Below are 17012 nucleotides of genomic sequence, written 5' to 3'. Positions count from 1 at the left end.
CAGGCCAGTGGTGAAAGGGTCTGCAAATATCAGGAGACCTAAATGCCCCTCATTTAAGAGGTGGCTCTGAGCAAGTCCTCCGACTTGGCGCTTGGATACCTAGGTGACAGGATGTGTTTAAGGAAATGGGCAATGGCCAGACCCTTACAAGACTCATGGCCCCCCTCTCTCCTTTAGCGTGATGACTTTCCACTGATCCATCACAAAAGCAAACGGCTCCCTGTCCGGAGTGCCCTGTGTAGTACGGCTGGCTTTGTCCCAGTAAATGCACTAGAACTCAAAGGCACCTTCTCCTTCTTTACCAGAGAAGTTCAAAGCCAGCTCTTGCCTGGCACACACAGGCAGCTCACCAGTGTGTACTGGTTGTACTGGTTGTTTTTCCTCCCTGGTGTTCTTGCCATATGCCACCCGGGCTAAGAGCTTGGAGCCTGGGCAGCAGCTGCATGAATCTAACATTGTTATTGTGACCACGAAGGAGAAGCAGAAAGGGGCGATTTCAGGGAGTGTTTTGCCTGAAGGGAGGAAAGAAGAACAGTTCCTCTACCCTGGTTAGCAGCACGCAGACAAACCACAAACCCAGAGATGGGAAAGAACATCCTCCTCCTTAATCACTCAGTTCCCTTCAACCCCCTCCTTCTTGTGTACCTCCCACCCCTACCCATGACCATCAGGGTTTTGTGGCACAGATTGGAAGCTTGAAGCTGTTTTCCCCAAACATTTGCTTTTACAGAAAAGTTTCTGAATATGAAAATAAATAGTTGGGTTTCCAAAGTTACCCTTTTATCCCTATGAAAACAAGGGAAGCATAATATACGTAAATAAATGGAGAACCAAAAGATTCTTTGACGATGTGCAGCTCTTAGTTCATATTCCTAGAACTAGGGTTCCCTGCGGGAGGAGAGTATGTGAGGCGCTCTGCTGGCCGGTGTGGGATCGCTGCGTGCAAACCCGCTCGTGCCCACGTCAGAGCTCAGGCTGAGCCGCCGGCGAACCTGTGTGTTGGCTCCTTTTACTTAAGAGAGATTGCCAGTGACGCTCTTTCCCTAGGAACCACATCTGAAATTAAGCCACCAGTTCCACAGCCAACCCTGCTGAGAGTGGGGAAATGACTAACGTTAGGTGTTAGGACACTGTAATGAAGAATTTGACTCTTGATGCCAATTATCTTCAGTTCGGATTCTAACTCTCCCACTCACCAGTCGTGCTACCTTGGCCAAGTGACGTTACCTCTGTGAGCCTCTGTTTTTAAGTCACAACATGAAGATGGTAATCAATTGCCGTTAACTCACAGGGGTGTTATGAAGACTGCAATCAAGGACTCAGCTTTACGTGGATCAGTGCCACATGTGTTGTACCAGCACTGGATCTAAAACAGTCACTAGCCTCTATGATTTTCGTTTTTTTGTAACTGGTGGTTTCTAGTCCTCTTACATGCTCAGCAAATCAAATGTCTCTCCTACAAAAAGGATCCTGTAGAAGAATTGTTATTTTCTACTTAACCCCAGAAGGGGAAATGAATGACTCAGGGAGGCAGATCTTTTCTCACTTCTGATCCAGGAAAGACTGACGAGGAAGAGCCTCGGGGTGCTTGCTTAGGGCCTGGCTGGCAGATGGGAAGTTGCTGAGGGGATTCAAGCAACAAGTAGAGACTTGGGCCTGTGACCCTTCACAGCTCTTCCTACCCTGTCCTCTGTTCCCTGAGTCCATCCTAAAAATACTGTCCTTCCACCCTTATTAGAGAATCTTGCCTGGTTCTGAGTATCCCTAGATATCTGTCAGTTGGTGAGCCCCACTGTGTGCTCAGACTCAGGGTGGGCTGGTCAGTCCTTCTGGCTTCTACTCAGGGATGGTGTGCCCTAGGGCCATGCCACTGCCTCCCTGGTCCTTAAGAAGCTGTTCTGGTGTCAGGTTCAGCCTCCCCCTTACTCTGCTCCTGACACAGAGCATCTGACTGTTTATTGTCTTCCTGGAGCTGACACCCAAACTGTCTGAGAGTGAATCAGGTCGTTTGCTCACAGTGACACTTAAGGAAAGGAGAGTGGCTTTCTCCTGCCAACTGAGCGGAAGGAGAGAGAGAAGGGACTCTCTCTGTGTTTTCACAATGATGATAAATGAAGAAATTATGGGGCAGATACAGCACAATGTTGGGACAATTCCATCCAGACATTTCAGGCCCTAAATCTTTGATGAGTCAGAGAGTGAAATTGAATTTTCTTTATCTGTGTCGTGTTTGGGAGGGTCTCAGTTTAAAATAAAAGAGAACAGCCAGTCTATTAGACTGTGTAAATGGCACAAGATTTCCTTGATTTACAGTTGCTTAATTTTACCAAAATAGGTCCCATCTGGACACGTATCACACTTAACTGATACAGCTTGGTGAAACTGGGGCTTCCTGGATCCCACCCCAAGACCTGCTGAATCGTAATCCATGAGGTGTGGGGCCCTGGGCTCGGGTATCCATGCAGGCTGAGCCAGCACTTTTTCAGGGTCTGAGGCCTCTGTGACCTTTGTGTAGAAGCAGGATGAGTCTGCTTAGAGTTACAGAAAGAGACACCTTGGAGAGTGAAAGTTTAAAATTATTAAAATACATTTTTTCTGAAAGAATTTCTATTAACCAGTTCGCTTTATTATATTAGTAACTGTAAAAAGTTCTTTTTAAAATTAAAATTGTAAGAATAATGTGTCAAAAATAAACAATCCAGAACTGATGTGAAACCACACAGATTGCTGGTTGAATAGATGTGAACCAGGACTGCGCTGCACAAGCCGGGACCTACGGCTACCTTAGTTAGTTGGAAAGGAGCAAGAAATCTAAAATGTAAGGGTTCTCCCTTGCTGCTGCCCAGCGAGGCAGGAGATAGTCACAGGATTCACCTAACAACCGCATTTAAATTGCAATGTTTATTAAATAAAGCTTTTTGGAGGTCTTAACTAATCAGAATGATTGAAACATGGCATGATTTGCTGCTTCCCTTTTTTAGCAAGACCTCTGGGGCTTCTATAGTTACAGTGCTAAACCCAGAAATGAGTTCTTGGCTCACAGCTCTGCACCTCTCATGAGAATGATATCCTCTACAATGATTCTGTATTTAAGGATCTTGTTGGAGGCAGTGTTGAGACTGAAGAAGGTAGAACAGGGGATAATGGCCATGAGGCTTCCTGGACCACTAGGAACCGCAGGCAAAGTGGTGGAGGCAGTGCAAATGCTCCCTGTAATGTGAGTTTGGTTGGAAATCGCCATGGAAAAGATTAAAGGCAATAGGAATTGTTTATTTCTTTTGAGCCAGAAAAATGGCTGGAAACAACAGCACAAAATTGATCCTTCATTATTTAATGTGGCTTTAGTGCCAGCCATGCCTGTGGCATCTTAATAAGCACAAACTCAGAGGCCCTGTCCTTGCCCATAGGGATGAATTCATCTATTCCAAGTAGAGAAATCCGTCTACCCCTAATTACACTGCAAGACTTCAGGATAAAACAAGATGCCCCTCCCCAGGAAGGGGCACCCCAGGCCCTCTCTCCTAACCATCCCACTGCCCAGGGAGCATTTCTGGCTGGCCCCCACACTCCTGTTTGTCCAGGGCAAAGTGCTGGTGACTCCTGGGCAAAGCCGCTAACGTCTTCCTTCCCTCCCCTGCAGTTCTTACTCGATCTTAAGTACAGCACCTTCCCCTGCTCTCTCCTTTGGTGATGGCATATTGGAGCGGCGGTCTTATGAGGACCAGGGCTCGGGGGAGATGGCACCCCTGACTGTTATATGCCAGCCTGCACAGGTAAGGAAGACTGCCAGGGTCCCATCCTCAGCGGCACTCGAAGTTCACTGAGCACCTGTTGACTAGTGAGAGGCCTATAGATACAAAAATTCAAGGCTATGACTGCCAGCATCTGGGCCTAGGCTGGTAAGGAAGGCTCTTTTGCAGAGAGGAGAACATGTTATCTGTACAGTAGTAAGAGTTTTTCTAGTTCATAGGTTGTTGTGAAGATAAAAGGAAGTAGGGTGGGGAAATGGGTGAGATAAAAGTTGAAGAATAATAAGAGGTACAAATCCAGTTATAAAATAAACAAGTTATGGAAATGTAATATAAAACACAGAGAATATAGTGAGTAATATCATAACGTCGTATGGTGGCAGATGGTTACCAGATAAATCATTGTGATCATACCGTAAGGTGTATAAATGTCGAATCACTATGTTGTACACCTGAAAGTAAAATAATATTGTATGTCCACTGTACTTTAGTGAAAAATATTAAAGGAAATAATACGAATAAGGCTCTCGGCACAGTACTTGGTGGACAGTGAGCGTTCAGTGTATGTGTGCTTGATATGGCCAGAAATTGCAGAACGAAGAGTCAGAGAAGTAGTTTGAACAATAAAAAGGCAAGTTGAAAATTCAAATTTGTTGGGAATCAAGAGACTAGGTCACTTTGGCTGGAGCCCAGGGCTTGAATTAGGGAAGAGTAAGAGGAGAGATGGAAAGGCTGTGCCACATTCCATATAGTAACTTTCTCAGGGCAACTGGAAGCTAATGCCAACAGGAAGCTGGCAGCACTAAGGAAACTGAGAATAGCTGACTCTCAGAAAGAAGATATGGAAACATCTATAGCGATCCACCGGCAGTTACAGAAACCGAAGTCATTTGGACATACCTTTGACTAGACTTGCCTATTTCACCACCCAGAAGTAGCAGTTGTCCTCCCAGAACCATTTCTGGGAGTACCAACATGTGTGTAGTTGGACAACAGAGCCTAAAAACTATGATTAGAATAGGCAAAGCAGGGACTCATTGTTGGAAGAGACCACTGGACCATGTGGTCCAGCCACCACTCATTAGAAATGAGGCAGACATATTTGTGATAATAAAAGTCCTCACTCCCTGGGAAGTTGATGAAGCATCTCTTTAGGGTAGGACGCCGTCCCCCTAGATGGTTTTCTTTACACGCTAGCTCATTTTACTTCTGAGCTGCAACTCAAGGGGTGTTCATGTTAGTATTGGACCACTCTTACTAACAACAGCAGTAGCAATGATAATACCATTTTCATAACGCTTCTTGTTTGGCAAAGCATCTGAAGTTCATTTCATCCGCACCTCAAAATAACTTGGGGTCTGTAGGATGAGTCCTACTACCCCCTATTTTACAGACAGGCCAAGTCACATTGTACATTAGCAAAGCCTGCTCTAGAGCTCAGTCACCTGGTACCAAGACATGTCTACTTTCTCACATTCCCCCACTAATGACCTTTCTGTGTTTGCAGCCTCTGAGGGTCAGCAGCCAGCCTGGCCCCCAAAAGAGATGCCTGTTTGTGTGTCGGCATGGTGAGAGGATGGATGTAGTGTTTGGGAAGTACTGGCTATCGCAGTGCTTTGATGCCAAAGGTGAGCAGCTGGTTGGCCTGTTCAGCATTGCTATTCCTATCATGGTCTCTAGGGGGCACAGTCAAGCTACATTTATCTAGATGGAGTCACGTATGGTTAGGTGGGCCCTAGAAAAGCCTGTAATGTGTTACAATCATAAGTCCTTCCTTGATTGCCTTGCGTGTTAGGGAGGAGGTGAGTATTCTTGTGTGCATCCTTTAAACTGGGACACCAGGGGCCAAAGGCAAATGTTTTGCCCATGGTCATATGGCTATGTCAGAGGCAGGGACAGATGTCCCAGCATCGATTCACCCTGACTCATTTTGGCTCCATTTTCTTTGAGTAACCTGTTTAAGATAAGGAGGCTTATATATCAGAGAGAAGCCCCCTGCTTTAGAGAGTCTGCTTGCTATTTTTACTTAAAAACTATCTCTTAACTTGACTAGTGGGCTCAGTTGGTTGGGCACTATCCCACAAAGCAAAAGGTCACTGGTTCAATTCCAATCAGGGCACATGACTGCACTGTAGGTTCGGTCCCTGGTCAGAGCGCATATGAGAGGCAACCAGTCAATGTTTCTCTCTCACATCAATGTTCCTATCGCTCTCTTTCTCCCTTCTTTCCCATGTCTCTAAAATTAAATAATAAAATCTTTTAAAAGATCCTATTTCTTGGCACTTTTTCTAGAAGAATAGACGAGTGGTGGATTCCAAGACATTCTAACAAAGCAAAAGTGTCACCCTTGATATTTTCTAGAGAGCTCAATTTAGTCTCTTTGGCCAAAAAGCAATGGAAATAGAGAGGCTGTCAGGATCAGCAGAAGTCCTAAGGATACAAGAAACTCACATAGCCTTTGTATGACTTTTTTCCTAGGCCGCTACATACGCACCAACCTGAACATGCCTCATAGCTTACCTCAGCGGAGTGGTGGTTTCCGGGATTACGAGAAGGATGCTCCAATCACTGTGTTTGGATGTATGCAAGCAAGACTAGTGGGTAAGCGTCTGGGAGTAATTGCACAGCCACTCCTGGCCACATCTTCAGAATTCTGGTTCCAGGGTGTGACAAGATACTTCGTAAGGGACTCTGTAACTTTTCTACAAGTAAGACATTTCCTGAAGGGATTTCTTATGTAACCATTTGGTTTAGGACACCGTGCTTGGCACAGGGTTGGTTTACCAAAATGAATGAGGTATGATTTCTGTTAAGGGCTTATGGTCCACTGATGGAGCAAGATCAGCATTGGTGTGGCAGAGAAGTCAGCTTCTAGCACATGGTGAGGAGCAGGGAATCTTGGAGTAGCCAAATGTATGGAGGCCAATTAACCCTTTGAAGATGCCCAGTTCTTTTCAGAGAACCTTGTCCTGTTCAATTAGCTAACGTGCATCAATTGATCAATTCTTTGTGGAGGGACTGTGCTAGTGTTGGGGATCCAAGCATGAGTCCCCACCCTCAGGGAAACAGACTTACAAGTACATAAATATTTTACAATGTGGTATTCAGAAATAAAACTATGCACAGGAGAAAAAACAAACTGTGTACACAGAATTATGGAAGCACGGTGGATCCAGATGGCAGTGGAGCAGGTGGAAGTGGCACTCATCTCGTCCCAGGTCCAAACTGGAATTACAACTGAAACATAGAACAATCAACCTGAATGACCTACTGAAGACTAGTAGGCTGAACAGAAGTCTTACAACCAAGGATTTACAGAAGAAGCTACATCTACACTAGTAGGAAGGGTGGAGAAGCAAAAAGGGCTGGCCCTTCACCCATGTGTGGTAGTTGAGAATCTATAGGAATATCTGAGCTGCAAAGGTCGCCCATGAGGAGTTTGGAGCCTCAACCCCATGCTGGACTCTTTGAGTCCAGAACACTAGAGCCTGGAAGATCCCACATTACATCTGGCAGTGAAAATCAGCAGGACTTCTGTCCACCAGAAAGAGAGAGGAGTCTGCTAGAGACCAAGGTGCCCTCTTAAAGGGCCAACACACAAAATCTCATTTGCAGCCACTCACCTTGGGAGCTCCCACAGAGGGAGGGCAGCCCAGAGCAAACTGGAGTTGTGTGAGGATAGACTGGGCTACGTGGCTTCGGGGAGAGGGCTGAAGGGACAGTTGCCAGGGTCCCTGTGCTGATCCCCTCTCCCATACTTCCCACAGATGCCATCTTTCCTGGGTGGAACACTCCCTTCCATACACCATCAGCCTGGGGAGGTGCAAGAGTCTCATATTTCCGACTCCCTGTGGCCCAGCCCTGCTGAGCTCAGGACCTCCTAGGCCCTCAGTGCAGACTCTCGTGGATGGCCCTGAGAAGCTCTGGGCAGCCTCAGGCAGATACTGAGTTGTGTGGCTCTATGGCAGGGGCCACTTGTCCCTCACACACTCACTGGTGCTGCTGCTCCTCCTGTGCAGAGTAACATTCACATGGCCATATCCTGCTGACTATGCTGGCCTCACCTTTTTTTAAAAACATATTTTATTGATCATGCTATTACAGTTGTCCCATTTCCCCCCCTTTATTCCCCTCTGGCCTGTACCCCACCTCCCACCCACATTCCCTGCCCCCCACCTTAGTTCATGTCCATGGGTCATACATATAAGTTCTTTGGCTTCTACATTTCCTATGCTATTCTTAACATCTCCCTGTCTATTTTGTACCTACCATTTATGCTACTTATTCTCTGTACCTTTTGTTCCATTCTTCCCCCACCCCCTCACTGCTGATAACCCTTCATGTGATCTCCCTTTCTGTTATTCTGTTCCTGTTTATTTGTTTGCTTAGTTTGTTTTTGTTTTTTAGTTTCAGTTGTTGATAGTTGTGAGTTTGTTGTCATTTCACTGTTCATATTTTTGATCATCTTCTTTTTCTTAGATAAGTCCCTTTAACATTTCATATAATAAGGGCTGGGTGATGATGAACTCCTTTAACTTGACCTTATCTGGGAAGCACTTTATCTGCCCTCCCATTCTAAATGACAGCTTTGCTGGATAGAGTAATCTTGGATGTAGGTCTTTGCTTTTCATGAGTTTGAATACTTCTTTCCAGCCCCTTCTTGCCTGCAAGGTTTCTTTTGAGAAATCAGCTGATAGTCTTATGGGAACTCCTTTGTAAGTAACTGTCTCCTTTCCTCTTGTTTTTTTTTTTAAGATCCTCTCATTATCTTTAATCTTGGGTGATGTAATTATGATGTGCCTTGGTGTGAGCTTCCTTGGGCCCAATTTCTTTGGGACTCTCTGAGTTTCCTGGACTTCCTGGAAGTCTATTTCCTTTGTGAGGTTGGGGAAGTTCTCCTTCATTGTTTTCAAGTTTTCAATTTCTTGCTCTTCCTCTTCTCCTTCTGGCACCCCTATGATTCAGAAGTTGGAACTTTAAAGTTGTCCCAGAGGTTCCTCTCTCCTCATTTCTTGAATTCTTGATTCTTCATTCTGTTCTGGTTGAATGTTTATTTCTTCCTTCTGCTCTACATCGTTGATTTGAATCCTGGTTTCCTTCTCTTTCCTGTTGGTTCCCTATACATTTTCCTTTATTTCACTTTGTGTAGCCTTCACTTCTTCATTCTGCGACCATACTCAACCATTTCTGTGAGCATCTGATTACCAGTGTTTTGAACTGTGCATCTGGTAGGTTGGCTATCTCTTTGTTGCTTAGTTCTATTTTTGGAGCTTTGATCTTTCATTTGGGCCATATTTTTTTTTGTCTCCAAATACTGTTATGTTGTAAGCAGTGGAGCCTTAGGTATTCATGAGGGAGGGACAACCCACGTGGCTGTGTTGTGGTGCTGTATCTGGGGGAGGGGTCAGAGAGGGAACAATGCAGCTTGCTCCAGCTCTTGGCTGGCTTTCAGTCACTTCTGCCACCCACAAGCAAATTGGGCTGTTCTGGTGCTGATTCCTGGGTGGGTGTGTTTGTGTACATGGTAAGACCCAACGAAGTCTCCAGTGAGGCTGAGATTTTTCTCCTACCTGCTGGCCTCACCCTTATAACCTTGAGACTACGACTCAATACAAAGGTCAGCAGGCACCTGACATGTGGAAACTAGCCTTGGTGTACCCTGAATCCTTTGCTGAATGGCCTCTGATGCAGTGCTAGGGCTGAGTTTGAATCTGCACATCAATCTGATGAACACAAGTCACACCTACCTGTTGATTCACTGAGAATGTCATTCACCTCACACACTGCTAGGGACCCTGGACTCAGGGTCTCTAACAGGCAGTTTGCAGGCACAGGCAGGTGGAGCCAGGTCTGAAGGTACTTGGGCCTATTGATGACCTTTCCCCAGGGTTCAATAATGGTTGAAGTGGCCTTGGTGTAGAGCTTAGCCCCTCCCATGTACAACCAGGTCCATCAGAGGAAGCCACAAACTGTGGATCACTTTGTAGCTCCAAACAGGAAGTCCAAGGTCAGTCACAGGCAGCATCTGATACTGATCTGCACTAGAATCTCCCAAGTGGCCCCAGAACCAATACACACAGTAATGGGCTTCAAATGATATCAGAGTACACACCAATTAGATCCACAAGCAGCACACCAAAAGGGAGATTGCAGTAGACACCAGACCCTGCTGGGACAAATCCACTTTATGGGATCAGCCTCTGAACAGCAGTCAGTGCAGTGTGGTCAAGGTCAGTTCTCACAGTCAGTCAGCCTGTGGGTCAACCCCACCCACAGACGGGTCAAAAACAGTTGATACTCAACTACAACAGTGGGTCTCAGATAACCCACACAAGGGACATTGCGGGAGAACCTAGTTCAGGTGATCAGGGAGACTGTGCCACTGAGCCCCACAGGAAACCTACTACCAAGATGAGGAGACAAAGCAGATCTACCTAATATACAGAAAAACTGAGAAAGGCACTCAAAATGGGGAACACAGAAACATGGCCCAAATAAGAGAACAGGAGAAATCCCTCCAAAAAGAACTAGATGTATTGGAGGCAAGCAATCTACAAGAAACAGATTTCAAAACAATTGTTATAAGGATGCTCAAGGAACTTTGGGGGAAGAATGGGGGAAGTTAATGAGAACTTCAACAAAGAGTTAGTAAGCATAAAGAGGACGTAAAAAGCAAGAAAGAACCACTCAGAAATGAAGAACAGAATATGTGAAATGAAGAATATACCAGAAGGAATCAACAGCAGGTTAGATGAATCAGGGATCAAATCAGTAATTTGGAAGACAAGGAAACACCCAATGAGAGAAGCAATTATAAACAATAATTTTTAGAAATGAGGATAGTTTAAGGGACTTCTGGGACAACATGAATGTAACAGCATCTACATCATAAGGGTACCAGGGGTAGAGGGAAAAGAGTAAGGGATTGAGAACCTCTTTGAAAAAATAATAACTGAAAACATCCCTAACCTGGTGAAGGAAGAAAACACACAAGTCTAGGAAGTACAGGGAGTCCCAAACAAGATAAACCCAAAGAGGCTCACACCAAGACACATCATAATGAAAATGGCAAAGGTTAAACACAAACTGAAAACTTAAAAGCAGCAAGAGAAAAAGTTACCTACAAGGGAGCTCCCATAGACTGTTGCTGATTTCTCAACAGAAAATTTGCCAGCCAGAAGGGATTGGCACAAAGTATTAGAAGTGATGAAAAGCAAGAACCTTCAAACAAAACTATTCTATCCAGCAAGGCTCTCCTTTAAAGTCAAAAAAGAAATAAAGAGCTTCCCAAAAGGATGAAACTAAAGGAGTTCATCACCTCCAAACCAGTATTACAAGAAATGTTAAAGGACTTCCAAAAGAAGAAGAAAGAAAAAACAGTTATATAAGTATAAATAATAAAGTTGCAATAAATATGTATCAATAATAATTTTAAATGATAATGGCTTAAATACTCCAATAAAAAGACATAGGGTAGCTGAATGTATAAGAAATAGGACCCATATATATGCTATCTTCAAGAGACCCATTTCAGATCAAAAAACAAACAGACTGAAAGTAAAGGAATGAAAAAAGGATTTCATGCAAATGGAAACAAACAAACAATAAAACCTGGGGTAGCAATACTTATATCAGACAAAACAGACTCTATAGAACTGATTGGTATGGCTGAATTCATTGGGTATCAGGTATCATTCCACAAAGTGAAAGGTCACTGGTTCGATTCCTGGTCAGGGCACATGCCTCAGTTGTAGGTTCGATCCCCAGTTGGGGCACATTGGAGAGGCAACCAATTGATGTTTCTCTCCCACCTTGATGTTTCTCTCTCTTGCTCTCTCTATTCCCCTCTCTCTAAACATAAATAAGTAAAATCTTTTTAAAAAGTAGACTTTATAACAAAGGATATAAGAGACAGAAAAGACATAATGATAAAGGGATCAATTCGATAAGAGGATATAATCCCTGTAACTATTTATGCAACCAACATAGGAGCACTTAAATCTATAAAGCAAATATTGATAGACATAAAGGGAGAGATTAACAATAATAATGTCATAATACAGGACATTTACACCCCACTGATATCAATGGATAGATCTTCAGGAAAGAAAACAAATAAAGAAACAGTGACCTTATTGACTCACTAGACCACATGAACTTAATCAATATTTTCAGAGCATTTCACCCCAAGCAAGCAGAATATACATTCTTTTGAAGTGGATATGCAAATTTTCCAGGATTGACCACATAGGCCACAAAACAAATCTCAATAAATTTAAGGAGACTGAAGTCATATAAAATGATCATTGATACATATTTATTGCCACTTTATTATTTATATTTATGTAACTCTATTTTTTCTTTCTTCTTCTTTTGGAAGTCCTTTAACATTTCTTGTAATACTGGTTTGGAGGTGATGAACTCCTTTAGCTTCAAACACAATGGTATGAAACTAGAAATCAATTACAAGAAAAAAAACTGAAAAATACACAATCACATGAAGGCAAAATAACAGTTTAAAAAAAGTTTAACAACGATACAATGATATAAAGGGAAAAAATCAAAAGATATCTTGAGACAAATGAAAATGAAAATGCAACAACCCAAAATCTATGGGATACAGAAGAAGCAGTCCTAAGAGGGAAATTCAGAGCAATACAGGCTTACCTCAAGAAACAGGAAAAATCTCTGACCTTATACCTAAAGGAACTAGAAAAAGAACATATGGCCCAAAGTGAGGAGAGGAAAGGAAGGAAAGTGAGGAGAGGAAGGAAATAATAAATATCAGAACAAACATGAATGAAATAGAGTCTAAAAAAATGTGAAAGATCAGTATTACTGAAAGATGGTTCTTTAAAAAGATAAACAAGATTGATACACTTTTAACCAGGTACGATAAGAAAAAAAGGGATAGGACCTTAATGAATAAAATCAGAAATGAAAGAGGAGAAGCCAACAACACAGAAATACAAAGAATTTTAAGAAAATATTACAAACAACTATATGCCAATGATGGGACAATCTGGGAAAAATATATAAATTCCTAGAAACATACAATATGCAAAGACGGAATCAAGGAAAAACAGAAAATCTGAACATACCAATAACAACTATTGGAATTGAAGCTATAATCAACTATCAACAAACAACGCTCCTGGACAGGATGCTTTCACTGGTGAATTTTGCTAAACATTCAAAGAAGAAAGAACTAATACCTATGCTTCTGAAACGATAACAAAAATTCAAGACAAGGGAAGATTCCTAACCTTATTTTACGAAGCCAGTATTAACCTGATTCCAAAATCAGATAAATATACTACAAAGAAAGAAAATTATACCCCAGTATATCTGATGAAGATAGATGCAAAAATCCTCTACAGAATATTGAGAAACGTAATTCAGCAATACATCATAAGATCATGCATCATGATCAAGTAGGATGTATTCCTAGGATTCAGGAATAAATACATTGGTATTTATTGGTACAATATCTGCAAATCAATTAACATGATACACAATATAAACTAAATGAAGGATAAAAATCACATGATCATACTATAGTTGTAGAGATAACATTTTACAAAATCCAGGACCCATGTCTGATAAAAACTCTCAGCTAAGTAGGCCTAGAGGAGACATACCTCAGCAGAAAGAAGGCCATATGTGACAAACTCAGCCAACCTCACAACATCAGACTCAGTGGGAAAAAACGAAAAGCATTTCCCTTAAAATCGGGAGCAAGACACAAATGTCTGCTTTTACCACTCTTATTCAATATAGTATTGGAGGTCCTAGCCACAGCAATCAGACAAGAAGGTGAAATAAAAGGCATCCAAATTGGAAAAGAAGAAGCGAAACTATCATTATTTGCAGATGACATGATATTCTACATAGAGAAGCCTAAAAATTCCATCAAAAAACTACTAGAACTGATAAATGAATTCCAAAAAGAGCAGGATATAAATCTTCAGAAATAGGTTTCATTTTTATACAATAATAATTAACTATTAGAGAAACTAAGAAAACAATATCATTTACAATTGACTCAAATAAATAAAATACCAGCAATACATTTAATCAAGAGGTAAAAGGCCTGTATTCAGAAAATTATAAGAAAACAAAAAAAATTAAAGAAGCAATAAATGGGAGTATATACCATGCTCATGGATAGGAATAATTAACATCATTAAAATGTCCATAATCCCCAAAGGAATGAATAGGTTCAATGCGATTTCTACCAAAATACCAATGGCATTTTTCATAGAACTAGAACAAAAAAATCCAAAAATTTATGTGGAACCACAAAAGACCTCAAATAGCCACAGAAATCTTGAGAACAAGAAAAATGTTGGAGTTATCACACTATACACTACAAGTCCATAGTAATAAAAACAGCATGGTACTGGCATAAAAACAGACATGAATTATCAATGGAACAGAATATAGAGCTTAGAAATAAACCCATGCTTGAATAGTCAATTAATATTTGATAAAGGAGCCCAGACCAGTGTGGGTCAGTTGGTTGGAGCATCATTGCACAGACTGATAGCACCAGTTTGATTCTTGGTCAGGGCACATACCCTGGTTGTGAGTTCGATCCCCAGTAGGAGCACATAGGAGAAGGCAACCAACAAATGTTTCTCTCTCACACTGATGTTTCTCTCTCCTCCACCCCTTCCTTTCTCTCTAAAACATCAATAAACATATCATCAGGTGAGGATTTAAAGTAAATAAATAAACAGATGGGACTACATGAAACTATAAAATTTTTGTACAACAAAGGGAACCATCAACAAAACAGAAAGCCAACTTACTCAATGGGAGAAGATATTTGCCAATGATACATCGGATAAGAGGTTAACATCCAGAATTTATAAAGAATTCATACAACTCACCACCAAAAAAAATAACAACAGCATCAATCCAATTTAAAAATGAGCAGAGGACCTGAATCGACAGTTCTCCAAAGAGGACATACAGATGGCCAATAGACTTGTGAAAAGGTGCTCAGTGACAATAATATCAGAGAAATGCAAATTAAAACTACAATGAGATATCACTTCACCTTGGTCAGAATGATTTTCATCAATAAAAATCAATAAGTCAACAAGCAAGTGTTGGTGAGGTTGTGAAGAAAAGGGAACCCTTTTGTACTGTTTTGGAAATGCAGACTGGTTTAGCCACTGTGGAAAACAGTGTGGAGGATCCTCAAAAAATTAAAAATGAAACTGCCTTATGACTCAGCAATTTCTCTTCAGGGAATATATTTGAAGAAACTGGAAACACTAATTTGAAAGAATATAAGCAGCATTACTTATAATAGCCAAGGCACAGAAGCAACTCAAGTGTCCATAGTAAATGAGTAGATAAAAAAGAAACGGTACATATATACAGTGGAATATGGCTTGGCCATAAAAAAGAATAAAGTCTTACCATTTACAACAGCATGGATGGACCTACAGATTATTATGCTAAGTGAAGTAAGTCAGTCAGAGAAAAACAAATACCATATGATTTCACTTATATGTGAAATTTGAGGAACAGAATAAATGAAAAAAAAAATAGAAACAGACTCATAGATACAGAGAACAAAATTATGGTGGCCATGGGGAAGGCATGTTGGAGGACTGGGTGATGTAAATGAAAGTATTAAGAAGTACAGATAGGTAGTTACAAAATAGTCATGGGGATGTAAAGTACAGCATAAGTAATGTCGTCAAGAATATTGTAATAACTATGTATGGTGCCAGGTGGGTACAGAAACTATAGGGGGGACAGTTTGTAAAGTATATGATTGTCTAACCACTGTGCTGTACACCTGAAACTATTTTTTAATTTTTTAAAATTAAAATTATATTTTATTGTTTATGCTATTACAGCTGTCTTAATTTTTCCCCCTTGGTTCCCCCACTCCATCAGACAATCCCCACACCATTGTCCATGTTCATGGGTAATGTATATATTTTCTTTGGTTACTCTATTCTGTAAGCTGTACTTTGATCCCTGACTATTTTGTAACAACCAATTTTTACTTCTTAATCCCTACACTTTTTTTGCCCATCCCCCTGACTCCCTCCCATCTGGCAACCATCAAAATGTTCTTTATGATTCTGTTTCTGTTCTGCTTGTTCATTTATTTTGTGTTTTAGATTCAATCATCAATAGATATATATTTATACCATTTATTTGTTCATATTTTTGATGTTCTTTTTCTGAGAGAAGACCCATTAACATTTCATACACTAATGGCTTGGTGATGATGAACTCCTTTAGATTTTTCTTGTCTGGGGAGCTCTTTTATTTGTTCTTTGATTCTAAGTGATAGCTTTGCTGAATAGAGTAATCTTGGTTATAGGTCCTTGCTTTTCATCACTTTGAATGTTTCTTGGCAATCCTTTGTAGCATGCAAATTTTCTTTTGAGAAATCAGCTGATAGTCTTCTGGAAACTCCCTTATAGGTAGCCAACTGCTCTTCTCTTGCTGCTTTTAAGATTCTCTCTTTGTCTTTAACCTTTGGCATTATAATTATGGCGTGTCTTGGTACAGGCCTCTTCGGGTTCATCTTGTTTGGGAGTCCATGCTTCCTGTACTCTATGTCTACTTCTTTCACCATTTAGGGAAGTTCTGTCATTTTTTCAAATAGGTGTCCAATTTCTTGCTCTCTCTCTTCTCCTTTTGGCACCCCCATGATGCGAATGTTAGTATGCTTGCAGTTGTCCCAAAGTCTCCTTACACTATGCTCATGTTTTTGGATTCTTTTCTCTTCTTGTGTTCTGATTGGGTGCTTTTTGCCTCCTGATATTCTAAATCACTTATTTGATTCTCAGCTCTATCCCCTCTACTATTGATTCTCTGTAAATTGTTCTTTATTTCAGTTAGTGTATCCTTCATTTATGATTGGTATTTTCATGGTTCCATGCCCTCTTTAATGCTGCTGAGGTCCTCTCTAAGTTCACTGAGCATCCTTATAACCAGTGTTTTGAACTCTGCATCTAGAAGACCACACGTCTCCATTTTGTTTAGTTCTCCCTCTGGAGTTTTGCTCTGTTTCTTCATGGGCCATGCTTCTTTGTTTCCTCATTTTGGCAGCCTCTCAGTGTTTGTTTCCACATAATATGTAGAGTTACCACAACTGCCTGGCTTGGTAGAATGGCCTAATGTAGTAAGCATCCCATATGGTCCAGTGGTACAGCCTCCTCTATCCCCCAAGCTGGGCACTCAAGGTACACCCACTCTGTGGGCTGTGTACACCCCCTTCCTGCA

The 17012-nt window shown here is 41.5% G+C and overlaps 1 protein-coding gene across 1 annotated transcript in view; it reads left to right on the top strand.

Annotated features, from left to right (window-relative positions):
• Window positions 1-17012, top strand: part of UBASH3B (ubiquitin associated and SH3 domain containing B) — a 155279-nt gene that overhangs the window by 114463 nt on the left and 23804 nt on the right. Inside the window, exons 7-9 of the mRNA XM_024557353.4 lie at window positions 3641-3773; window positions 5257-5377; window positions 6228-6350. Of these exons, the coding sequence (XP_024413121.1) occupies window positions 3641-3773; window positions 5257-5377; window positions 6228-6350 (377 nt within the window). The remainder of the gene's footprint in view (window positions 1-3640; window positions 3774-5256; window positions 5378-6227; window positions 6351-17012) is intronic.

Source organism: Desmodus rotundus, chromosome 7 (assembly GCF_022682495.2).
Source record: "Desmodus rotundus isolate HL8 chromosome 7, HLdesRot8A.1, whole genome shotgun sequence".
Taxonomy (NCBI): Eukaryota; Metazoa; Chordata; class Mammalia; order Chiroptera; family Phyllostomidae; genus Desmodus; species Desmodus rotundus.
Note: the sequence above shows the minus strand (reverse complement) of the source record. Positions and strands in the feature narration are given on the sequence as shown.